Source organism: Crocodylus siamensis, chromosome 2, assembly GCF_052110815.1.
Source record: "Crocodylus siamensis isolate JL-2025a chromosome 2, ASM5211081v1, whole genome shotgun sequence".
NCBI lineage: Eukaryota > Metazoa > Chordata > Crocodylia > Crocodylidae > Crocodylus > Crocodylus siamensis.
Window position 1 is genome coordinate 67,646,333 of NC_143396.1, and position 26,646 is coordinate 67,672,978.

The 26,646-nt window shown below is 42.3% G+C and overlaps 1 protein-coding gene across 5 annotated transcripts in view; it reads left to right on the forward strand.

Moving 5' to 3' along the window:
* Positions 1 to 26,646, forward strand: part of ACSL1 (acyl-CoA synthetase long chain family member 1) — a 56,059-nt gene that overhangs the window by 16,707 nt on the left and 12,706 nt on the right. For 4 of the 5 annotated variants that reach the window (XM_090036101.1, XM_090036100.1, XM_090036102.1 and 1 more), the window contains 12 exons: positions 1,229 to 1,343; positions 3,644 to 3,708; positions 5,206 to 5,307; positions 8,677 to 8,776; positions 9,542 to 9,720; positions 13,583 to 13,615; positions 13,784 to 13,835; positions 14,689 to 14,762; positions 16,673 to 16,750; positions 19,888 to 20,022; positions 21,715 to 21,849; positions 23,163 to 23,258. In XM_090036101.1, the coding sequence (XP_089892227.1) occupies positions 1,229 to 1,343; positions 3,644 to 3,708; positions 5,206 to 5,307; positions 8,677 to 8,776; positions 9,542 to 9,720; positions 13,583 to 13,615; positions 13,784 to 13,835; positions 14,689 to 14,762; positions 16,673 to 16,750; positions 19,888 to 20,022; positions 21,715 to 21,849; positions 23,163 to 23,258 (1,164 nt within the window). Of the gene's footprint in view, positions 1 to 1,228; positions 1,344 to 3,643; positions 3,709 to 5,205; positions 5,308 to 8,676; positions 8,777 to 9,541; positions 9,721 to 13,582; positions 13,616 to 13,783; positions 13,836 to 14,688; positions 14,763 to 16,672; positions 16,751 to 16,802; positions 16,881 to 19,887; positions 20,023 to 21,714; positions 21,850 to 23,162; positions 23,259 to 26,646 lie in introns of all 5 variants that reach the window. The other variant, XM_090036104.1, reaches the window with a different exon arrangement.

Sequence of the window (26,646 nt, forward strand, 5' to 3'; positions counted from 1 at the left end):
CCCTCCAACTTTGTTCACTTCCTGTCTGTAGTGCGGGGCCCAAAAACTGACCACCATCCTCCCAGATGTGGCCTCACCAGTGCAGAACAGAGAAGAATTACTTCCCTTGATTTGCTGGCAAACACTCCTACTAATGAAGCCCAGTATGCTATTGACTGCCTTGGCAATAAGGGACCCCTAAGCATACTTCATCTTATTGTCCACTGTAACCCCTAGGTCCTGTTCTGCAGAACTGCTGCTTAGCCAGTTGGTCCCAAGCTTGTAGCAGTGCATGGGATTCTTTTGTTCTAAGTACAGGAATTTGCACTCTGTCCTTGCTGAACCTCCATGAGATTTCTTTTGGCCCAGTCCTCCAATTCGTCTAGGTTGCACTGAATCCTAGCCCTACCCTTCAGTGTATCTACTACACCCCCCGCCCCTGCAGGTTGGTGTCATCTGCAGACTTGCTTAGGGTGTACTCTATGCTATCTTCCAGATAGTTAATGAAGATCTTGAACAGAACTGGCCCCAGGACCAGTTTAACTTCGTCCGTTTCAACTTGTAGATATGCTCCTCTGCCTGTCTCTGTCAACTAGACCAAGAGGCACTCCTTTTGAATGCCTTATACAGGAGTGATAAAGTGCATTAAGTAACTGTCTGGTGTTCAGATAGACCTTTTTATGGATAACTCCTCTAGAATAAGTTTTTAAGATCTCCTAAAATCTAACTTGAACTTCATTTTTTTTATTTTATTTCTTAAAACCTTTTTTGCTATGCTGAGTCAAACTTACGAAAGCAAAGAGATTTAAAATTTGAAAGGTTATGATGTTAACTTTTTTCCTCATATATGTCAGAAAGGGGGAGGGGAGGACAAAGACAAAGCTGGGTAGAGTTCTAATATATTACATAGATCAAAACCACCCTATTTAAAACTTTCCAACCTATAGAGAAAGTAAAAACAGCAAACTTCCCCACCTCCCCCAATCTTCATGCTACCTCAAATCCTGACTAAAGAATTTGACATGACGATGCTATGGAAAGTGAAGGACAAACTCTGGTCCTCTGCTACTATCCTAATTCTGAATTGTGACTTTTAGTTATAACTGAGAGCTCAGTGAACAGGCCCCTCTGAGCTTCATAACTCTCGAGAATTGTTTTGGTCTCAGTCTAACTACTAGTGCTTTCACTAAACACACTTGTGCAGCTCCAGTTTAGTTGGAAATAGTCAGTTTTTCTTTCTCTTCTGTAGGGTGGTGAGCATGCTCGACGATCAGCACTGCTTAATAGTGATGAGCCACTGATATACTACTATGACGATGTGAGAACAGTCTGTGATATCTTCCAAAGAGGCATGCAGGTGTCAGGTAAGTTCTCTCTTGGGGGCCTTATTACATATTTTAATTTTAGGCAGCTTCTGGAACTTCTTGACCCCTGAACTGCCCACATATTATCACTATAATCTAGCTTTAAGCACACTTTTTAGGCAGCTTAAGCCTGTCCTGGAGTAGCATGATTATATTTCTGATCCATGTTACCCATCTTACATTCCATTAATGCATAGCCACTCCCAACAGATGAGCTACCTAATTTGCAGTGATGCAGTATCCTTTCTCCTACCCTCCCGTTCTTTGTGGACCAAACTTTCTACTCCCTGAACTCTACTGCCCAGGGGACAGTTCTGGCACAGCCAACTCCTGCTTCTGCTCTTGGTGTGACTTTCCCACCCCCAGGGGTGCAACCCTATGCAAACAGCCTAAAGAGCATGTGCCAGCTAGCCAGGTGGCATGGCAGAGAGAGCCCCAGAAATAGGGAGAGGGGGTGTGCCCTTGAACTAGGCCTTTCTTCCCAGGGCAGAGGCAGTAGCTTCCCCAAAAGCATCTTTCTGCGCTGCTCCTACCACCCAGCCATCCTAGGAAGCATGACCAGCACCCCCTACACCCCATTCCCAAATTACTAAAACCTGAGACCATCTTTAATTTACTTCCTTTTTATTTCTCTTTTTAAATTTTATTTTTCTTTATGACTGTTATCCTTCACTAGCTGGCTGACTTCACTTCACCACCCTTCCTGTATCTCCACTTCCTTTCTACCTCTTACTTCATTACTCTCATCTCATTAATTCTCTCTGCCTTCCAGCTTCTTGTTCTTCCTCACCCCTACCTAGAGCAGGGATAGAAGCCTGTCCTGGCTCACCAGCCCTGTAGTGGCAACTTGCACCTGTAGGTACTAGTGAGGCCCCCACTTGCCAATGGCAAGGCAGAGGTGTGCAGATCATGGACAGTTGGAGAAGGCTTTTAGCCTTAAGGTGGGGCTGCTTCAAACTTGACCTAGTCTAACACTGATCAGCATTTGAGCAGATCCAAACTGCAATGTGTAACAGGGCTGTTAGTTTCAAAAGTTCAACTATTGGGGTCTCTTGACAAGGCTTAACAGATGGTACAAGGTAGCATTGTTCTGAGATGCCCAAGCTAGCTTGGGCATCGTGTCATAATACTGCCTTGTACTAGAGCTTAGGTCTGTGTGAAACAGCAGGTATTCACTTAGGATCTGGATTTGGGCAATTTGGAGGGACAGCGGTTTGATTTGGAGATTTGAATCACTGTCCCAGTTCAATTAGGCTGAATGGGCCATATATTTAAACAGGTAGCAATCCTCACCACACTGGACACAGCTGCCATCAGCTAGTAAGTCTGGTAGGCAGAGCGGGGGAGGGAGGAATTGGGGCTGGGCCTGGGACAAGCTGCCCAGCTGGGGCGGGGATGCGGGATGCAGGCACGGTAGCACTGGGAGCGGGGGCTATGCCATATTGCTGCTTGCCCCCTTCTGCCTGGAGTGAGCAGCAGCAGGGCATAGCCTCTGCCGCACCTGCATCCCATGTCCCCTGCCCCAGCTAGGCAACTTGTCCCTGTCCTTCCACCTGACACAACAGACTTACCATCCAGAGGCAGCTGTGTCCAGCATAGTGAGGGCTGCTGCCTGTTTAGTCTATGGTCAAATCTCCAAAGCAGCCAAATCTTTTCCGAATTGATTTGGATTAAGCTTTTAATTGGTCTCCCAATTCTGTTCAGATTTAATGCAGGCCCAGCTGCCTGGATGTTTATGCACATTTGCATGAAATAATACTGGGGCTTCAGGTCCAACTAGAATAGGACTTGGAATATTTTATTTATTTATTTGGAATGACATTACCCAAGCTTCACACAGCCCTGCTAGAGTCCCTACAACATTTAAGCTAGTGTGCTCATGACTAGCTTGGGGTATCTCAGTATAGCACTTGCAAATGCTTAACCCCTTTAAGACAAGGGGCTAGCATAAGAGGGTAGAGAGTACATTAGGATCTCTGAAGATGAATCTGGCCATGGTCCATTTTGGACTGTACTGTGTGAGGTGAAGTCCAGACTGGAGAACACCTTGGTCCTTAGTCTATGCCAGGGGTGGGCAATTATTTGGGCTGGAGAGCTGCTTAAGGAGTTTTGGTGAGCTGTTGCAGGTCTGGCAGTGGTAGTGACAAGCGGAGGCAACCATAAGGAGCCACTGCCACAGGGGCAGGAAGTTAAGCCCAACTGCCATACTGCCCTTGCCCTACCACATGCCTCGGGGTGGTGGGACTAGTTGCACTCTGTCTAGCCAAACCTGGTGTAACTATGGACTTCCATCTATTTAGATAATGGCCCCTGTCTTGGTGTTAGGAAACCAAATCAACCATATGAGTGGATCTCCTATAAAGAGGTAAGGAGCTATTCCAGCTCAAAGATTTGCTATTGTTGTTATGACTACAAGATGTATATTGTAAAGCTCTGGTGCTGTCTAAAGTAACCTCAATTATGCTTCTGTTAACGAGAGAGCGCTTGTTATTTCTTTAACAGAAGGGTAACTAAACTTGATATGGCTGAGAGCTGCATGGCACAGAGCTATTGAGATGTACGTGCTCCAGAGTTGATCTGCACGTACAACCCCTGCTCAATTTCCTATATTTCTTTCATTAGGAGCTACGTTTGTACTATCCAAGTTGCCTGTGGCTCAAACCATAGTTTGGTTACCCTGGCACCCTTGGACAAGACTCGAATGTCTGGTCCAAGAGTTCAGCCTCTATAGAGGAAATGGTGACAGGAGAACAGCACTTTTGAGAGGGGTGCCTTTTTTCAAAGTAAATCTAAACAAAATGCCCAAAAGATGTTCTAGTATTTCAAATGGCTTGGCAACCCTTTGGTTCCTATTGTTGCAAGCAGTTAGTTAACCTCATTTAAGATGCTGTGTGCGCTCGACATTTGGAGCTCTGCCCATTACAATAGGTGGGCCTTAAGTTACTGCTTGCACAGTCTCTACAAACAAATATCCAGGTCCACACAAGTTTTCAGATGCAAACTGTATTGGTTATGCTTCAGAAAGCACAAAAGAACTGATTTAGGTGTGCTTGTGACCACTACTATATAACCAAATGCATCTATAAAATTAAAGACTTGTCCTAACAAAGTCTCTCAGTAGCAATAACTGTCAGACTTCTCGTTAATGAAGGTATTGACTGACTTTAAACTTGCTGTGACTCTGATCTAATGTATACTGCTAGGTTCTCTAGATGATATGGTAACATTCTGAAATTAGAAGCATTTTCATGTCATTAAGAAAAAGCTTCTGTTTTGAGAGCCCAGTAAAAATCTCTCGCCAACTTGAGGGTAGGGAATGACTGCCATTGTGTACAAGAAACATTCTGAGCTTACAGTAGAAAAGCATTATTGTAGATGTAATGGGAAATGTCTAGAAGCATCTCTTGTACCCCTACTCTGTTTTTCTGCTTTCTTTGCAAGGAAGCCACCTTCTTGCAAACAGTGCAGAGAAACTTGTACAGTTTCATAACTGTATGAGGAATAGATGATGTGTAGTCTGGCTCAGATCAACCAGAAATTGGAGACTTTAATCCATTCATGTACAGCAACCCTTGGATTTAATGCAGGCCCAACTGCCTGGATGTTTTATGCACATCTGCATGAAATAGTACTGTGCCTCCAGGTCCAACTGGAATAGGACTTGGAATATTTTTTTGAATGACACTAGACTTCACCTGAATTGACCAAAAGTGGAGAGTGCAACATCTTTATCCCAGACCTAGAGAACATTCAAAATGTAGATTTAGTAAGACTGTGAGACATATATGCATCAGAGACAGATACTTACAGTGCACTTATCAACTTGCTGCTAATAACTTGGCTGACTGTCTTTGTCTTTCAGGTTTCAGAGAGAGCAGAATGTGTGGGTTCAGCTCTACTTTATAGAGGCTACAAACCAGCTCCAGATCAGTATATAGGAATCTTTGCACAAAACAGACCAGAGGTAACAGGCTCAAATGTGTGACAAAGCCAACTCCAAAAAACCCAAACCCTTAAGTATACTACCAAACACTGGTTCAGTCTCCTAAATAGCACCCTTCTTTTACTATACACATTCTTCTATGATGTAGGACAACACAATACAAGTAACAATTGTAGTGGAAACCCATATTTAATATTCCCTTTCTGAAAATGTTGGGGTCAGATGGCCTGTAGATGGAGATGCATATTACAGGGTAAGGTTACAACAGGGTCATAGTCAACTCAAGACTTAACTCCAGGACATAAATGTCCCCAAGTGGAAAAACTAACCTGCTTGCTCTGCTCTGTTGCATTCAACCTTCACTTGTCCTTATTTAAAGTGATAACTTAGTGGCTTAATGCCTAAGGTACTTAGTAATAATCCTTGCTTAACGAGCACAAATATAACACTTTTTGGATGGCTTAGTTTCATAAAGTATTATCTCAAAACTGGGCATGGATCTCTGAAGAAATAGTTTAGTGCTCCCAGATATCACAGTGTTTGCCCAGAGTATCAATTCATGCTGCTCTTGTATGCAAAAAATGTTAGCAAAATGTGGACTCTTCAGTGTCTTGAGCTCTCATGAGCTGAAAGCAAGTTGAAGGTTCTTTCAAAGAATATACTTGGAGCTGTTAATTTGTTGGGGGAAGACTGTCTATCTCCTCTTCCTCCCTTCCCCCCCCCCCCCAACAAAAAAACTCCTATTGTATGCAGCATCTGCATGTGACATAACTGTTAATAAGATTTTTTTTTTTTTTTCAAGAAATTAGGCCACCCACATAAGCATCTTTTTTTTTTTTTTTTTTTTTTTTTTTAAAACGTGTGCAAGTGTTGTTGAAAGGCAGGTAACTTTTCAAATGTCTTGGACCAACAGGTCCAAAAATCACCCAACTCTTTGGGCCAGAACATGGAAAAATAGCAAATATTACAGATCAATAAATGAGATTTGGAAGCTAGATGAATGGCATAATTGAATAAGGTTGCCTTTATAAGTAGTGAAAAGAAAAATGAGGGATGAGACCCAGATCCTACTTAAGGGAGCCATCAATTGATGACCTGGTATCCATTGTAAAATACCACATTGCTTACTGAAAGCTATCATTTTGTATCATAAGCCTTTAAAATGTTAGTCAAACTTAAGTGATCTAAAGAACACTTTAATGTTGAACCAGAATATGTTGGAATACCAGAGCTTGCTTGCACTCCATAAGCCATGTTGCTATATTAGCATGGCACTTGGTGCAAGAGGCCACTGTCCTAATAAGCAGGGCATTTTTAGCCCTGGTAGAGTGCCATGCTGATGAAACTATACTGCTCTTTAATACCTTTTTTCTGGTAGCTCAGATACTGCATCTTCATGTAGAAATAACATTTTAAATACTTGCCTTCAGTCCAATACCAAGGGCAGCTTGTTTGAAGTAGAATTAAATTACAAAACTTGTCCTTTAAATCACGTATTTAGTACTTAAACAAACAACCTTCCCCCCGCCCCCAAAAAAAAGAAAAACCATCATGATTTGGATTTCATAATAGATCAAAATCTGTATATATTAAAAAAAAAACAAAAAACTGGTTAAGCAACTTGTACAAAAACTCTAGATTCAGGTTGATGCCTGAGTGTCAACATTAACTTCAGATTTCAAGTGCATAGTGGGTAGTGTCCCCCCCCCAAACATGCAACTACCAGAACTTGGATATGAAGTTTGACTCCTAAACATTCACTTAGGTTTTACAGAAAGAATCCCAGTGCTACAACACTATCTCCACGTCCTAAAAAAAGTATGGAGGGAGGGAGGAAAAGTGGGAAGATTCCTAATAAATGGGTTTCATTGATCACTTCAGCTTTTCTAGACTCTCAGCCTTATTTTGGCACTAAAGGAGCCAAAAGTTGATCTGCTAGTGAGAAGTTGTGTGGGAGACTGATCAGTGGCTGGGATGGCCTGATTGACTTCTCCAATGTGATACTTTAAGTTAGTGGACTTAGTGAGGTTTTTAAATCCAAGAATCGGAGTTAAGGATGAGCATTTTGTGTCCACTAAGAGAGCTATTTCTAGGATGGATTGTGGGCTTTGCACCCATTTGGATTGTCTTTTGAAAAGTAGGCCACTAGTGAATACCAATTTTAAGTTTTGGTGTCTTAGTATATCTTTTTTTCATATTTCATATCACTGGAAGGAGTGTGGCAACAGCTATCACTAATACCCCTCTTAAAGCTGGCCTGGCATTATTTGAGTCAAAAGAATTTTCTCTGATCTGTGGAAAATTTTTAGTATGGAAATTATTAGCACACCTCTTGCTCAAACACTCTTTAAAAAAAATTCAAACTTTGAGAGAGTGGTAATTTAATGGGACTTTTATTTTCTGTCAAGCAGAGAAGAAATTTTCCTTGTTTGCAAAAGGAAAGGGCACCTTTTTGGAACTGGACTAAAGATTGGGCAACATTGGCTTTAAGTGTCTTGTCTGTAAGCAGGCATTGCACAAATCTTATAAAAAGGCTTTTTATGAAAGGAGTATGAAACAGTGTTGCAACTGACACAACAGGGACTTCTTCAGATTCTGGCTTAATCGGTAAATGTGGCAATTCTTTCCTAGTTCAGGAAACTTCCAACTCCTTTCTAGATGAGCTTAACAAACATACCAGAAAGTTGTGTGTTTTTTTTATTTTTTTGTTTTTTGTTTTTGTGTTTTTTTTTTTTTCTTTCTGTAGTTTGCACCTCAGTAACACAAACTACATCATTAAATAATCTCAAGAATAAACACGTTAATACTGCAACTTGGTCAAGCAATGGACTGGCTAACTTCCTATGAAGACACTTACATTTTCTTGTATTAAGTCCTGAGATTCCTTCTCCCCACCCCTCCTTTCCCTGTGCAGCCCCTAAAAAATCATAGATGCAAGGGGAGGACAGCTTAAAGATGCATGTAGCTTTCTCAGTTAACTGGAATTGGCTAACATTACAGATCTTAAAGGATCAAATTGATGGTGATGGAGCATTGGGGAATTTTTTTTTTCTCTCTAATAAAGCCTACCTAAACTTCTGTTGGTGGGAGGGGCAGGGCTTTATCTTTAATTAGATGCTAGTTCAGATACATTCTTCAATTTATAAACTACTGGCTTGGCTACAACTTGATTTAGAAAGACCATCTCTGCAGTGTGTCCCCTTTAGTAAGCAGGTGCAAAAGAAGGGTTATTTTAATTCATTTGCCTGAACCTTCTTTATCTTAAATTTATTTTGAGAATCTAATGCTAGCATTCATGAGTCTTGAAACTCTGCTGTTCAGGACAAATGGCCACATTCTGACTCACGGTTTTGTTTTTACTCTTCTCTCTCTCTCTCTCTCTTTATGTAGTGGGTTATCATTGAACAGGGATGCTATGCATACTCCATGGTGGTAGTGCCTCTTTATGATACCTTGGGAGCTGATGCAATTTGTTACATTGTGAACAAAGGTATGATATTTCCTGTTGATCAAAATATGAGCATAAGATGACAGACTTTATCTGGTAAAGAGGATTGTAGCCTTATATAAAACAACACTAAGGTGTCTACATAAGAAGAACATAAATGTCATGCGTAGTCAGATCAGAGCAGTATTCTGATCTAGATCGTAGAGCAGATCTAGGGCAGTATTCTGTCTTTGACGGAGCCAAGACGGGATGTTTTAGAGGGAAACGTGAACTGGATACATCTAGAGTGATCTGTACTGTATTCGGTACCTTCTTTGGTATCCACCATAATGTGTTCAGAGATGCCAAAGGAAATGCCTCCAACCACCCTGTTTAATAGCTGTTAATCAATTTATCATCCATAAATTTGTCTAGTCCCTGTTTTATGCTGTCTGCCTCTACCACCTCCTGTGGCAATGAACTCCCAAGTTAACTGCTCCTTAAGTTTGTTCTAGTGGGTGCCTCCTAGTTCTAATATTCTGGGAAGTGGTGAACAACAGCTCCCTGTTCACTTGGTTCATACCCTTCATGATTTTTATGGACCGCTCATCTCCCATCAGCCTTCTCCTTTTCAAACTAAAGTCCTAGCCTTTTTTTTTTTTTTTTTTTTTTTAATCCTTCCTTTCATGGCAATGTTGCAGGCCCCTGACTTACTTCTGTTGTCCTTCTCTGTACATTTTCTACCTTTTCAAATTTTATTTATTTTTAAACCTAGTATACTATATCCAGACTTATACTAATAATGTGCTATTCTCCTCTTGAATTCAGCTGACATAGCACTGGTTTTCTGTGACAAATCTGACAAGGCCAAACTTTTGCTAAGTAATGTGGAAAAAGGGGAAACGCCAGTCCTCAACACTATTGTTATGATGGAGACCTTTGACAGTGATCTTGTAGAGCGTGGAAAGAAGTGTGGGGTGGAGATTTTCAGCATGAGAGAAATAGAGGTAAGTTATGTATTTTCCCTGCCTTACCATTTCAATCCAGAATCTCCTCTCTAACTACACTTCTTAAAGATAAGCACCTTGTAGAGATTGGGATTTGGGGTCCAGTGGAGTAATGATTTTCTTGTTGAATTGGTTTCGAAATACTGAACTTTGACAAAAAATGAAGGCTAAAGGGTGACTTCTAGGTACACAAAAGAGAACCTTAGCAAGTAAACAACTTGGTAGTGGCATTTTGCAATGCTTAAAATGAGTATTAAAAATATTTGCTAAGTCAAAAGGTACAAAAAAAACTAGTTCTAAGGTAATGCCAGTCTCTCAGTTGTTTCCCCCAAGATGTGTGTATTAAATAAGATACAGAGCCAGCAGAATTATTACAGTTCATCTTCTATGACATAACTGCCTTATTTTTGTTGCAATCTTGTGGTAAAAATGGGTTCCATCTATAGGGATAGACAGCTAATATCACTAGCCCAAACACTAACACCTTCCATCTGGTAGTTGCATAAACTGCACTAAAGCAACACAGTGGTGCACAAGCGAACTCTCTCTTTTCAGGAATAGAAGCCTTAATGACACTGCTAATACCAAATGGAACAAGAGACTATTGTCTTACAGGCCTTCTGAGACCAAGGAAACAGCATTTTTTCAGAATGTCTTTGTCTCTGTCTCTCTCTCTGCTTTGAGCTCTGAAGATTTGCACTTTTTTGTTTCTGTTCACTTTCCTTGGATTCAGAATGGAATTGTCCCACAACAGCAGGGGGAAAAAAGGGTTGCCTTTTTAAAAGGGATGCTGCTGCTGCTGCTGCTGCTCTTTTTCCCCCCCCCCCCCAAAAAAAAAAAAGGCTTAGTACTGTACAACAGAACTTTTTTTGCCTTGGTGTCCTGGGAACATATTGAGACTGGTCTTTTTAGTATATTTTGTTCAGCCTACAAATAACTTTGGACAGCTAATATCACTTTGATTTAAAGTCTGCTGGTATGCTAAGTGTATTTGATTAGTCTCCTTCAATTTTTTTTTTAATCAGGAAGAGGTAAAATGGTTCTCAGATTTTTGGGGCTGTTATAAGCCAATCATATGATTTTTGAAGTATGGCAGTGAAGTGACTCTAGTGGTGACTTTTGTTTATAGAGCACACAAAGCTTTATAACTATTTGAGCCAGGCAGTGGAGGCAAATGACCCATGTCTAAAGTTCTCCTTAAACGTTGTGAATATACTATTGCATCTCGCAATTCAACCTGTAATAAACTAAGTCTCCAGTTCCTGGATGACAAATAGTGAAAAATTTACCATTTTATTTCAACTCAAAATTAGATGATTTTGAGGCGGTATCTCTTAACTTTCTGGGCAAATACCTAGCCTGAGTAAGTACTCAATACTTCCCCTGTGTCCTGAGAGCACAAGTAGGTAGGACTGGAAGGGACCTCCAGAAGGTTAGTCTAACCACCTGCCGGGGCAGGATTCTTATCCAAACCATCTTGTACAAACCTATTGGTAGATCTACGTTGTCCACCCTGACACAGAGACAAGACATAACCTCCTAACCTGCTGCAGTGGGCCAACATCTTGCTGCTGCAAAAGTTGTTGAAAATATGCTTGAGAAATCTAAGGAAGAGAGCCATGCCTCCCCTTCCCCTTTAAAGAAAGGTAAAAGCCCCCAGTCTGTACTAAGCTGACCATGGGCTAAAATTCCTTCCTAACTGCAAAATATATGTTGATCAGCCTGACCCTGAGTAGAGGGACGGTACCCTTTAGCGAGGAATCTATGGGTTTAAGTCCTAGCAGAAGCATTTCATAGACATCAGGGCTGGAAGGGACCTCAGGAGATCGAGTCTAGCCCCCTGCCCAAAGGGCAGGAAGTCAGCTGGGGTCATAGGATCCCAGCAAGATAAGCATCCAATTTACTCTTGAAGGTGTTCAATGTAGGTGCTTGAACCACCTCCGCTGGCAGACTGTTCCAGACCTTGGGGGCTCGGACAGTAAAGAAATTCTTCCTTATGTCCAGCCTGAAGCGGTCTTGCAGGAGTTTGTGACCGTTCGACCTAGTCATCCCTTGGGGTGCTCTGGTGAACACTGGCATATCGCAATCAAACTCCTTAGCCTTGGCTGCAGCCAGAATACAGTGCTTCTGAGGAAGCTTTGGAGGATAGGGGAGAACCAAGAAAAACAACAAATCCTGACATGTTGCAGGGCAGGGGTGGAATTCTGCAGAAGAAATGTGGCCCACAGTTATCTGATGTGCAGGTGGTTCAGGTCTGGCCCATGTGTGCCTAGTCAGTGGGCCAAACCTTCCTGTGTTAATGGGAAAAGTCAAGCTCTGAATACGTCTCTTTTTTTTGTCCCCTGTCTATGGAAGTATTGAGGTTTTTAAATCTCAGTATGTGTGTTCAGTAACGCCCCTCTTCAGGTCTTCCCAAGTATAAGCTGAACTACTGTATGACCACTAGAAACATAACTGCCTTCAGATGAAATCAGCCAAATTCTTAATGAGGTGTGGTTGCCAATCCATGAGAACTTTAAGACTAAAATATATCACAGCACATAGCCAAGGGAGTGTAGTACCAGTACAGCCAAGGACATCTTAAAGAAACATTTTCTTCACTAAATCCCTTCTAAGGTTATTTCATACTTCTTCAGGTTGGGCCGTTAATAGGTTAAAGCTGATAAGCAAACATGCAGTACTTCATTCTTGCATTTTTCTAAAGCGGATTAAAGAAACTGAAATGCATTCAGCCCTCACATCTAAGGCCTCAAATAGTACTTAAATCCTAGATTGTATACAAGCCTGCATTTATATATAAGCACTCATTGTTCTTACTTGGAATATGTGAACTTTTTTCTAAAGTTAGTTGGTGCTGAAATTCAGTTCTTGAATCTGCTTTTCTTTGAGCTATTACATCCTCTACTGGTGAGAGGAAGAACTTCAGGATCAAATTTATCTAGCTCTAAGCCTTTCCAGCCTGAGTTTGCTTCAAATCTGGAAGAGGCCCATAATCAACATGGGTTGCTCCTATAGTTGAGTGAAGTGAAAAGAGAGATTTTTAGTTCTTTCTTGCAGTGTATAGGAGGAATTGGTAGCTAGTGAGTTTCTGCCTTGTATCAGATTGCTACTTTGTAAAGCAGTAAAAGGAAATTCTGGAAGAAGTAGGAAACTCCATCCTGTCACAGTGACAGGGCTGAATGAAATGAGCTCTTAGAGCACAATTAGCTGTTGTAATCAATAACATGTGTGCTGCTCTCTTTTTTGTTAGATATTGTCATTACTTGAGACATCAAGGCTGTCTCTCCAGTTGTTGATTTCTAGTGTAATAATATAAAGGTTGGAAATATGTTCTCTCTGAGTCTGTTAGTGCAGATTAAAACATGTCCTTGGCATGGAAACAAAATGTAGGAGAATGTAAAGAGCTATAATTTAGGCTGTAGAAAAGGAACCTTTGGATTAAATGTTGTCAACAGATGCTTACTGTGATATCGTATCTGTTCAGTAAGCTGACTGTGGCATCTTTTGTCTTTAGCTTGGTCTACTAGTTTAGCAGGTATTTCTAGTTCTGCTGCAATAATCAGGGACTTTTTAGTTATTCTATTTTCTACTTCTAAAATGGAAACAGACTAATCTTAGTCCATAGGTTTCAAATTTCACTCTAGTTTTTTTGTCTGTCAAATTACAAGGACAAAAGAGCTTGCATAGTCAGTGTTGTTGGTTTGACTGTTCTGTGCACCTAGTTTCTGTTAAGCTAAATTGGATTCTATTTATCAGTAAATATTGTCAACTTTGAAGTGACATTTGTTAAAATATCTGCTCTTAACTTCTGGGTCAGTTGAACACAAAGCCAAAATATTTGAACCCCCTTTTCTCATTTTAGGAGCTGGGAAGAATTCACAGACAAAAACCTGTGGTAAGTATTGAACTAGTTCAGCAGAAAACTGATCTGCATTGCTTAATTCCAGTTGGTTTTAGATCAAACTGTATAGCACAAACTTACCACCTTCATTATTCAAAAGACTCATTTTTATATAGAAAACTCTTTATACTTATCTTAACCATACTAACTACTTTCTTTTAGCCTCCAAAGCCAGAAGATCTAGCAATCATCTGTTTCACCAGTGGAACTACAGGTACACTTAATTGAATTTTGCAGACTCTTATACTGAATAGGCAAAACTTTTTTTAATTTGGGAGCAGCTTTTCCAAATGACTCCTGCTGCAGTGTTACTAGCTTACTCTCTCTTAGCTGAAAATGGCAAACGGGTATTAGAGCTCCTTTTTTACTGGATTGGCCAGTAGGGAAACAAATTTCCTGGAGAGCAAAATGAATCTTCAAGAACAGACATCCAGGGCAACTTTAACCTACCATAAAATAAGGACTGGCATAAAGTAAAACTAAATGGCTAAATGTTAAAGCCTTTATGCCTAATCTTTTTAAAGTTGTAGCTGTCTCATACTTTGGAGTCCATACACAATTTGCTTCTATTCTTTAGCACATTCTCTGGAAAGGTGGTCCCTCCCTTAAGTATAAGTGTAGCTCCAGCAGGTACAGAGTACAAGATAAGTGAAGATGCTAGCCAGATATGCCTCAAAAAGCTCCAATAATAATGACTCTTGTCATCAGTATTGAATGGATCCCTTTCCTAGAAGCCTAGAATTTTTTGGTTGGAGATGAATCTGACTAAAAAGGTTAACAGTCTCCTTGAGTTTGTAGCATTCTAACACCAAAATTTACTGTAGAAATGTCATTTTAATGAATCTTGAAAACAGATTAGCATTTCTCTCCTTTCATTGAATGTTACTTAAAACACCATGTAACTGATTGGAGGCTGTGCTTCTAACTAAAGTCCCTTTTGAGCTGTATGTGAGGGTAAATGGTAAAGTTGTTGTCTTTTCAACTTGATGTTTTCAGAAAGTTGTTGTTTGTGTTTGTTTTGTTTGTTTTTTAAGTACTTCTGTTGCATTTCAATGTCTTCCTTTCAGGAAACCCGAAAGGAGCTATGATCACTCATGAAAATATAGTGAGCAATGTGTCTGCTTTTCTGAAATCTACCGAGGTAAACTTCAGTGCTAAAGTAATTGCCCTCTCTCCCCCAACTTCTTTTGGGTTAGTGGAAGCATTTTTAAGCATCTAGTATCACACATGTTTCTCACTCTACTTCAGGCTCTATAAGATGTTGCAAAACTGTCATCTTGTGCAGGTGAAATTTTGATAAGCTTGTGTTTTTTGAAGTCCTGGGAGAACCTCCTAAATGCTCCTTCTTGCTGCTTCTGCTCATCTCACCAGTGGATCAGCTGGTAGGCTGATCCAGACTTAAACAAAGCAATAACAAAAAAGCTTGACCTGGTGACTGATGGAGAAGTCGGTAAATAGAGTCGTAGAAGGGATTTCTAGGAGACTTTGAGATCCTTAACTATAAGGTTAGGGAATAGGAAGATAATGGTAGTGCAACAGCATTAAAGTTAATTCAGAGGAGACTGAGATTAGCAGAAGCAGGAGTATTGAAACGCATATAATCTGAATGGGTACAAGGCAAAGCCCTGATATGAAACATTTGACTAGAACTCTTGGAAGAGGAGGTGCAGGAACTGGAGATTCAGCTGGAGAAGGAATTAAGTTGCTTTGAGGATTGAATCAAGGAAATATGATATTTTCAATAGTATAGAGTATCATGCTCTCTAGGGACAAGAAACCAAGGCAGGAGAGGAGGTTATGGTAGATTATTGCTGAAATAACTGAGCTACCAATGAATCATTGGTCCATAGAATCACATGAGCTATTTTGCGATGTATTGGGCATGATTTCAGTAGGCATATTTATATGGTGGCATTGCAAACCTCTTGAGAGGAAACTTCTTCAGAAAGACATGAATTTGAACTGGCACCACAGTTGCAAAAAACTGCTAGGATGATAGGCTCTCCCCCCCCCCCCCCCCTTGTTTGGAGGAGTTTAAAAGCTTTAATTAGAAATTCTCTCATTTTGTTGAATCTTATTTAAAACACTATGCAATTCCAACTTGGAGGTTGTGCTTCTATTGAAGTCCCTTTCTAGGCTTGTTAGGATAAATAGTAAAGTTGGACAATGGAAGCTGAAAGGGAGCACGATTTGCTGTCTAGAAATGTGTATGGGAATGAAAAGAATAGGAAACACCAGAGGAAAAAGACTACTTACGCTGAGGTATCTTGGCATAAGAACAAATGGTATAAAACAGTTTTCTTATTCATGGCTAGAATTTCAAAGTTTCTAAATCAGTGACTGTTTTTGAACAGCTTTCCAGAAGGCAGCTTTAGGATGGAGTCTGTTCAAAACATGGGTGGAGTTAGTTATGACACTGCTACTTGCAATAGCAGTGGACTAGACTGAACCAGAAGTTCAACTAGTTTCATGTTGGGTGTTACCACATGGGTGAAAAAGTAAACTGTTCATGGACATTGAGATCCCACAGTCTGCAAGTAGAAACTGGGTGTCCTGGAAAAGAACAAACCATTTTGGACTGTTGACTTCCGAACTGTTGTGGTACTTTATCTATGGTAAGTTAGGCTAAATAGAACTTCTGACTGGGTTTTTTGGTTTGTTCCTCTTTAGAGCACATGACCATAATTTGGTTATTCAATACAAGTGTAACTTTTGTGGCTTCTCCAGTTCCTTTTTGATGCTTGATTACTACTTAATTTTATGAAAATGATAAGGAAACAAAAATAATTCTGAATGGCTGCTGTGCATGCTTCTCAATATTAATAATCTAAACTTTTTAAAAAAATAAACACTTAAATATCCCAGAACTATTTGGGGTTTCTTGAGCAAAGTATGTAAAAGCCAAAGACTATGGCAAATAAACTGTATTTGGCTTGTTATCTGTTATTGAGAAGTGTGTCAGCATGTACTTGTTCTAATTGTAAACATGAAGTTTTAATTTTCACATTAATTTGATCTCTTTTCCTGTCCTCTTGGCACTTTCAATTGCAGAATGCATTTGTTCCTTGTCCAGATGATATTTTGATCTCATTCTTGCCTCTGGCCCATATGTTTGAGAGAGTTGTGGAGGTAGGCATTTATGTACTAGTACATAACTATTCAGAAGCTTATTTCTTTACAGAGTGCACTTAGTCTCAACGAAAGTGAAACACACATTTCCTATTTGCCTCTTGCACATATGTTTGAAAGAATGGTGCAGGTAAGCCGTTCTAGAAAGAAACAAGAATGTATCTGGTTAACGGAGTATTGGGCACTAATTTCCACTTGAAGTACAACTTTTTAGCCTCTGAGTTATCGAGAAACTTGCGTAACAAAATTGGAGTCTTTTCTAGAATAATAGCGTTAACTATGTGGAACTCTTTACTAACAACTGAGTTGTTAGTAGAAGTCCTTGCTGTTGATCTATTTCGGGGGCAGGCAATATATGGCCCATGGGCCAGATCCAGCCTGCTAGACCATTCTATCTGGCCCACAGGGCCCCTTAAAAAGAGTATGTATGTTATTTTTTTTTTAATCTGCCCATGACTGCCTGTTAAAGATGACAGGAGCTGGCAGTGGCAGCAGGACCTGATGTCAGCACCAGCAGCAAGCCTTCCTCCCCCCGGTTAGAAGCCACTGCATTAGCAGCGGCTTCTGGCCTGGGACCCTAGGGTTGTTCCCCAGCCTCCCTCTGCCCAAGGGGGAAACTTGGGTAAGAACAGGCGGAGGTGGGGGAAGATTGCTGGCGCAGCAGGAACCAGCTGGGTCCAGCCGGCAACACATGGTTCCCAGCTGGCAACCATGTGGTGCCAGCTGGGCCAGGCTGGCTCCTGCTGTACCACATGGTTTTGGTCCTGCAGCCAGAACTGTGTGGTGTTGGAGCTGTGGGTGGGGAGTGACTGGTCAGGGAACGGTGGTGGTGGGTAGGAAAAGAAAGAAAGTGGCAGGGAAAAGGCAGTGGCGGCAGGCGTGGAAGAGTGGCAGCGGGTAGGAGTTTGTGGGACCCCAGGGGTCGGGGCTAGCAGCAGCAGGAGCCAGCTGAGAACCACAGGGCCGGCCTAGCTCCTGCTGCATTCTGCGGTTCTGGTGTTGAAGCTGGGAACCGTGCGCTGCCAAGAGGGTGCCTGGCTGGGCCGCTCAGCTCCGTGCTGCACTGCTTGGCTGCCAGCTGCAATGCTGGGACCACAGAATGCAGCAGGAGCCTGCCTGGACCCACAGTTCCCAGCTGGCTCCTGCTGCTGCCTTTACTGTGGTGTGCCTGCAGCTCCCACACTGACGCCAGGCAAAGCTGTGTGCTGGAGCTGGCTGTCTTGCCCACCCTCTGCTGTGCAGGTCTGCGGACTCCACTGGGAGTGGAGGGAGACCCACCCCCTGCTTCCACGCTGGATGCTGCGGTGGGGCTTGCCCTGTGTGAGGGCAGGAACTGCAGGTGTGCAGCATGGAACCCCTGCGATAGAGGCGGCTAGGCAGGCTGCACTCCTCACACCCGAACACAACGCTGGCTGGAGCTGTGCCCTGCCCAGCATCAGTGCCTGCACTGGGCATGAGCTTCCTGCCAGCAGTGGGGGCTGCCCACTGTGCATGTGGGATTGGGGGTAGAGGGGCTGTCCACAAATCTCTTGCACCCATGCTCTGCCCCTACAACCCCTACCTACTCTATGCCCCCAATACCTTTCACCCCCCCACACACAATATAAGAATAAGACTTTGAGTTATGAAATCCCTTCTATAAAGAGTACACAAGTCCATTACAAATATTTTGTAATAAAATTAAAATGTTTTTTTTACTTTTTTAGTGTGTAATTTTTTTTCCTGGTTCCAAGATGGCAACCACTCTCTTTTTCCCCCTGGAATACTTCTGGGGACAAGGGGAGGGACTGTTGGTGGCAAAGGTCAGGGGTTAGGGGACAGGATTTTCAGTCCAAATATGGCTATCAGAGGGGCAAGGCAACTGTCAAGGGGCAGGGCTACCCATGTGGCTCAACAGCTTGCCAAAACTTGGTAAGTGGCCCTCCATCTGAAGTAATTGCCTGCCCTGGTCTACCTTTTTTCATTGTTGTATTACTATTCACAATAAAGCTGGTTTAAAACGACCTCCATTTTCTAGAATCATTGGAAGGATGGGAAGAGCTTGCTTGTCCATTTTATGAGTACAAGTACTTCATCCTTCCAAAAAATGGTGGCTTGAATTGGTGGCTTTTTCCTCTTAACTGAACTAGCTTTCAAATCCATGCCAGAACCAAAAAACTTAAAGCTACTCTGTATTTGACAAGTATAAACTAAGTGCTTTCCCTCATTGGTGAGACCTAGTATAGTACCTCATAAGAAATGAACAAAACCTAAACAACTGGGATCATTTAACAATGGAGAAAAATGCATGGGAAGGTACAATTCCAGTTGGACTACTTTTTATACTACTCACTCATGCATATATAATTCAGATTATCCTGTTACCTTTTTAATTCTTTTTAAAAAGGTAACAACATCCAGATTTTATTTGGGTCTAGAATTCTTGCACCTGCCACACTAGTGATACATTGATTACTGCCAGTTCTGGCATAGGCTTAGTGGCTGGAAAAAATGAGTTAGCTAAGGCTTTTCCATGCCAGAATGTCAGTAGTCTTTCTTACCATACTTCATTCTACTATATCTAGGTCTCTGATTTACCCTTACAGTTGCCACATCTCTTGCTGTTTCACATTTTTTTTTCCCCTGTCCTATCACAAACATGGGGTGTTTTTTACACAAGTTCCAGGGAGGCAAGATGAGATGCAAGTTCTAATTAAAGTGCCCACAGCATCTCGTGTATCAGTGTCCCCATGCTTCAGAATGGTGGCTGGGTCATTTTAAAGCTTGTAGAACAAATTTTTAGTTAAATTGCCCCCACTTCCATTTTTGAAGCATGGCAATACTGATACACGAGACATGGAGGCTGGCCGGAGTGTGCTAATTGCCTAACTGGCATGTTCCAGCAGGCTTGATTAATTGATTCTGCTGTGATGCACAATAATACAGCATGTCCAAGTAGCCTCCCTGCATATGTACAGGTATCCTAAATGCCTGAACTTTGACAGTTCTCCAAGAAGTCTCCTCACAGTCCTAACTCTTAGGGGGCAGTCTACCTTATTTCAAATGTAGTCAAACAGAACAAAAATACTGAATCACTTGTTTAATCTGTATCCATATAAAATTTAATTTTTTAATTCTTTTTTTTACAATCTTAACAGTGTGTGATTCTGTGTCACGGAGGTCGAATAGGATTCTTTCAGGGGGACATAAGACTACTGATGGATGACTTAAAAACGCTGCAGCCAACAGTTTTTCCTGTGGTACCAAGACTTCTGAACAGGATGTTTGATAAAGTAAGGTTTTTCTAGTAGGAGGGAAGGGTGTGGTATGTGTCTAGCAGCATTATCTAAAACCTGACTAAACCAGGGGTCTCTACAATCTGTGGGTCATGGAACCATCTTATCTGGCCTGCTGAGCAACTAGGTCTTCAATGACTGGCTGGGGGATCAGCAACCTGCCTCAGACCTGAGCTGGATTGTTTTGTGGCAGGCAGAAACATTTGTCAGCTATTGGACTAAACTAAACATTGACTTTGAAGAAAGCTGTACTGATACTGTGTTGTACGCTTGCTAGCTGCCAAATTGGAACAGTCTGATCAAAGATTTAAAATAAATACTTCTTAGAAAAGCATTAAGAAAATGTCTTTTGCATTAGAGCTTGTAGGGAGGCATCAGATGTTACTGAATAGGAGATGGGATTAGGAGTAAAACTTGGGTTGTGACTTGCTGTGTGGTATTGAAATTATTTATTCTCAGACCTTGTGTATACTGCAGCAACTCACTAGGTGCCTATCTCTTAGAATGGAATTAATCAAATCTGAGTTGGGGAGCTGAAGTGCCCAAGAGGGGCTGCTGCTAATCCATTCCACCTCAGTAGGAGGATAGCTAAGATGGCAGTTGGGGAGACTCTGAAATGCTATATTTCTGCTGGACTTGGACACTGAACTCAGGGCTGCAGGTAGGTGGCCATGAGAAGGTTTCAAGGGGACTACTTCCAGGTTTTGAAAGGTGTGATTTCAGTGTCTTGGTATGGACAAGTGACTTACTGGCTTCAGTACACAAGTAGAGGTTGTGGTACCCCACGCTTGTGCTCTTAAGGCAAGACTGTCTAGCAAATGGAAAACACATGGGTTCAGTGCTTTCTTTAGTGTAAAAGTGATCAGTTCCTTCCTCTCGGAAGGCTGTGGTGAGAGTACCCTACCCTTCCAGGTAAAGCTTTGCTACTAAGGTGCCCAGAATGCAAGGTTAATGGCTCTTGAAAGAACAAGCAGGTCTAAATCTAACTTGGTGAGAACAGTACTCCAAGGATGGAGAGGGATGATGCTTAGCTGAGTGTCTAGTCATGTTCCTTGCTTTGTTCTTCTGGCCCCATGAATCTTTCATTCTTCTGCACAGTGGCACAGCTTCAAGTGGAAGCTTTTTACCATAGCCTCTACCCTAAAAAGAAGACTTAATTTCTAGAGGAACATTCTAATCACAAGTCTGTGAAATTTGGGCATGGTCTCTGAAGCAGTTTGTATTGCAAAAAGAATAGTCTGTGGCTGCCATACTGCTTGCTGAATTTGGTGCCACTGGCAAGCTGGCATATATAGAGCATGCTTATCAGGTCAAGTGTCCTTTCAACCAAGTTCCAAGGGGCCCAGTTTGTGAATCCCCAGTAAGCTTGGGCATGAAAGGAATGGAATTGACCAAACCAACTAAGGTAGTGGCAGTTCTGGACACATTCAGTAGCAGAATTTAAGGTGCCTTTTTGGAACCCTTTTGGATTTGGAGTGCCTAAGCTAAGCATAAGTGCTATTGTGACTCTGGGCCTGAATCTCCTGCCTTGGCCCAGGTACGAAACTTATGTATGAAGGTTTGAGACTTGTAGCTTAACATACCCCAAAGAAGCTTGGTTTTCTAGGCACCCTAGGCATTATATTATTTCCATTTTTATGATTGGTCTACAGAACTTCAAATGTGAGATTTAACTTTTTGTTTTGCTAGATTTTTGGGCAAGCCAATACATCATTGAAACGGTGGATACTAGACTTTGCCTCCAAAAGGAAAGAAGCAGAACTTCGAAGTGGTGTAGTTAGAAATAACAGCCTGTGGGATAAAGTGATCTTCCGTAAAATACAGGTATATCCATTTCTGTTAGTATATTGGAGATCTGTAAAACTGCAGTTCTGAGCTAGAATTGTAACAGATATGGAAACTAGTTTTTTCAGTTTGAAGTAGAGTAGTGTGGTTACAAATATGCCCATGGTATAGCATAGGATAGCAGAGTAACTTTTTTGTCATGCAAGTGGTCTATACTATAAGGCTTTATTGTCAACTGTGAAGCATCTAAAAGACCCAATCTGTTAATGGCCATACATCTCAAAAGCCCCCTTCTAATTAAGCTGTAAGAATTGGCCTGTAACTTATTCTGAGTGATTTATCTGTTAGCTAGACTGTAAGAATCCAGATGCATTTGCCTGTCTTTCTTCTTGTTCAGTTAGGTGTGTGAAGTCAAAATTGACTTGCTTTTTTTGAAGGTATGCCCAAATTACAAGAGGACAAAGCATTTCAAGATGACCTCCCCAAGAATTAAATTGTAGATGCATGAAATTTATAAACGTTTTATTTTTACACATGCATGGAAAAATTATAATTATTGTTGGGGGTCATCTTAAATTTGCCTCTTTCCCTCAACCATTGCGGCAGGAAAGCAAATGATGTGGAAATTGGAGCGGACAATCTTAGGGTGGTGGGGAGGCAAGTAGTGTTGGGAATGGGCACTGTGGCCCCCTCCCACTTCAGCAGCTGTCTCCAGCCGATCTGGGCACAAGGGGAGGCCCAGAGCAGCTCCTGCCCCACAGTTCAGGGAGTAGCTGTACTGGGAGCCTGGTTCACCTGGGGACACTGTCAGCAGCATACAGACTGCCTCTTCCTGCCTGGCTTTCTACCCTTGTCTCCCCTGCTAACAGGGAGCAGGTTGGAAGGAGGAACTGTTACAGCTGCTTCTTGCATTTGGGGGTCAAAAGCAGCACAACTGCTCCCCCCAGCTCTAAGATGGAATAGTCTGACACTCCCCTGCCCCCCTCCCCCCCCCCCCCCAATTGATGCAGGCATGTGGGGAGGGCATTCCTAACCTGTTCCTGTGTCATGCTTCAGGGAGCAGCTCTGGCAGTATATAGGTTCCTCCTTCCAGATGATGGGCAAGGGGGAGCCACACAAATAAGGATGAAACTGCACCACAGATACTGTGCCCTGCTGATCTCCCTGCACAGTGGCTCCCCACAGCTCCCAGTGGAGTTGTCTGATACTCTATTCAAAGGCAATGCTTGGTGTCTTTCCCCACTTTGAATAGTAAATACAATGTACTCTGTTTTAGCACTTTGGAGGGACTATGAAAAACCTCCCCCTAAAATGCTTTTAGGGCTCACAGTAGTCATGCCTCTCTCTTCCAGGCCAGTTTGGGAGGAAAAGTAAGACTGATGATCACGGGAGCAGCTCCTGTATCAGCAAGTGTATTGACTTTTCTAAGGGCAGCTCTTGGCTGTCAGGTGAGTTTCCTCAGCAGCTAGCTTTAAAGCAGAACACATGGACTAGTTGTGGCACATTCCTGCTAGACTGATTATATTGGGTAACTAGGTTTGGAACTGTACTTTTGGGTAACAGATGTGGAACCCCCTTTCCCACCTCACCCAGAAAAAGCAAACCAAACCAAACCAGCGCTTTGCCAGAAGAAGAAGTGTGTTAGTTCGACCTGGTTTCCCAGTGCCTGTATATATATATTGCTTACTTCAGTGGGGCTTTTTGGTACTTTTATCTAATAGGTGATTCAATCAGCTATTGGATTAGTGCCAAAAAGCCTTCTGAAATGTGATTTTTATATAGACATTGGGTGAGCTGGGTCAAACTGATGCAGTGCCTCTTCTGGGCATGTGTTGCACTGGCATGGGGGCATGCCAAAGCTAAAGTGCTGTTTTGTTGTGTGGGTTTTTTTGCTGCAAGCACCCTTTGACTTCCAAGCACATTCTATAAATTGTGTACACCTGCACAAGAAAGGGCTGGAAGGGACCACAATCTAGTCTACCCTTTGCTTGAGGCAGGATCATGCTTGACTAAACCATTCCAGCCAAGTGTCTGTTTAACCTGATCTTCAGAATGTCATGATAATTCAAGTCCCCCATGAGAACTCATTTTTGTAGGATTTTTTTGGTAACTTCTGCTAGTTCTTTTAAAGAAGGCCTCATCTACCTTAGCTTGGTGGCCTGTAGCAGATGTCCATTCTGACATTCCCTTTGCTGCTTTCCCCTCTTTTTTTTTTTTTGCACCCAGAGGCTTTCAACAGGCTTACCTCCCACTTCTGTTTTGTACCTCAAAACATGCATACACATGTATACGCACATGATTGTGTAATATGTGCTAGCATGGAAGATGCCTGTGTGTGACCTGCTTTTTGTTGTGGAAAAGCTGCTGCACATCAGCTTCCACATGGCTCTTGACAGAACTGGACCTTGATCTTGTTTTGCAGCAGCCTTCAGCCACCTTTTGTACCCATTGAGATTCTAACAACGTCTTTCACCTGCTCTACTGTTGAGGAATTGTAGACCCTGGACAGGCTCATAGTGATGGGCTGTAGTTAACGTGTCACAGCACCATCCAAGTATATATATGGCTCTTCAGAAGGGAAACCATTACCATCTGCTGTCCTCACCACATCCTGGTAGTGCTGCTGCTGTTTGGTCTGCAACTGCTTATTCATCAGAGTTACCCCTGCTTATTTCACAGCTAAATAGAAGATCATTCCACTATCTGCCATCTGTGGGTTACACCCACATATGACAGTACTCCAGTTACGTGAACTATTCTGTTGTGTCTCCATAATGCCATTTGTGTCAAATCCATGGTATATTAGGATCTCCAGTTCTTTCTGCTTATTCCCCATACTATTTCAGCTGCTTATTCCCCATACTACTTCAGCTGGAGTGTAAACAGGAAAACTACTAGGTGATGGGCCTGTTTGTTTGTTTGTTTGTTTGTTTTTTTCCCCTGGGAAACATTGGTAAGGTTTCCACTATTGCCTCCCCTGACTAGGTTTTGTCCAGATCCTTTGGTTCTTTACTTACCTCTGTGCTTGTGTCTCCATTCTCCAGTGAACCTAATCTTAATACTTTCATCACTCATTTAGCAAGCCTGTGTGTGAAGATGCTTTCCTTCTTTGCCAGGTAGACCCCATCTTTTCCCAGTAGTCCTTGCTGGGAAAAGATGAGGTCGTATTTCAAGAAGCCAAAGCCCCCCTGGTGACATCTATGCAGCCACATGTTGATATCCAGGATGCCTCTCTTCCAATCAAACACCTTTGCATAGAACATCAATGAGAGTACCACCTGGATTTTTTTTCCCTCACCATTGCACACAGAGCTATATATAGTCCCTTTTATCTGCTTGAGGTCATCCCTGACAATTTTGTGGGCATTAATGATGAGCAGCATGGGATAGTAGTAGGGGGTCAAATGAGTTTTTTGTTACAGACTGTCTTGGGTGCAGGCTTCTAGCATGCAGCAGACCTTCAGAGTGAGCAGACAGATCTTTCAATGCAGTGCAAGAACGATTTTTCATCTGCAGCTGCTCTAGCTACAGTGTGTAGAGGCTGCATCAAGAAGAGCAGCCTTCTACCTGGGTTGCAGCAGCTTTGTAGAATGGGAGGTGATTGCAGCATTAACAAGATATGGCTGGGGTTTTGGCATGCCCTCATTTAAAATGCAGACGAGGTTGGACATTTTGCTGGTTGGCTCAATCCCTTTGCAGGCTGGAGCTGTCCTACAAGCTATAGGTTGCAACACCAGTCCTGCAGCACTGTGGTGAAGTGGTAACCAGAAAAATGAAACTCCCTACTTCTAATAAAACTATTCTTGTACCTAAACTGTAGACTTAATAGAGCCAGGATTCAGTCCCCATCTCCCTCATTCCCTTTAAGTGAAAGAACAGAATGAAGAGCCCCAGTCATAGTTTCATAGTTGTTACAGTTGGAAGGGACCTATTAGATCATTGAGCCCAACCCCCCTGCCCTGGGTAAGAAAGGGTGCTGGAGTCAGGTGACCCCAGCCAGGTGTTTGTCCAATCTCCTTTTAAACACCTCCAAGGAAGGGGATAGCACCACCTCCCTTGGAAGCCTAGTTCTTATTTTAGCAACCCTCGCTGTAAAGAATTTTTTCCTGATGTCTAATCTAAATTTGGTCTCTTCCAGTTTGTGGCCGTTGTTTTTCTAGTTACCCCAACAGGCACTCTGGTAAAAATTGTATCCCATATTTCTTGTTGTGTCCCCCCTGATGAGTTTGTAGGGGTCCATGAGATCATCATCTCTCAGCCTCCTCTTGTGAAGGCTGAAGAGGTTCAGATCTCCCAATCGGTCCACATAGGGTTTCTTCTGTAGGCCTTTAACCAGACAAGTGGCCCTCCTCTGAACCCTCTCCAGGCCATCCACATCCCCTTCTGAAGTGTGGCACCCAAAACTGGATGCAGTACTCCAGCAGCGGCCTGACCAATGCTGCATAGAGGGGAAATATCACCTCTAGACCTGTCTGCGATGCCCCTACTTATGCAAGAAAGGGTGCAGTTAGCTTTACTTATTACCTTATCACACTGGTGACTCGTATTCATTTTGGAGTCGACTACAACTCTGAGATCCCTTTCCGCAGTTGTGCTACTTAAAATGATCCCTCCCAGGCTATAGGAGTGTTGATGATTGATTCTTCCTCCCCAGGTGCAACACAGGACACTTGTCCTTATTAAACTGCATCCTATTCCCTTCTTTGGCCCACTTCCCCAGCCTGTCCAAATCGGTTTGGATTCTCTCCCTGCCATCTGGTTTGTGTACCTCTCCACATAGTTTGGTGTCATCAACAAACTTGGACAGGGTGCTTTCTACTCCCTTGTCCAAGTCAC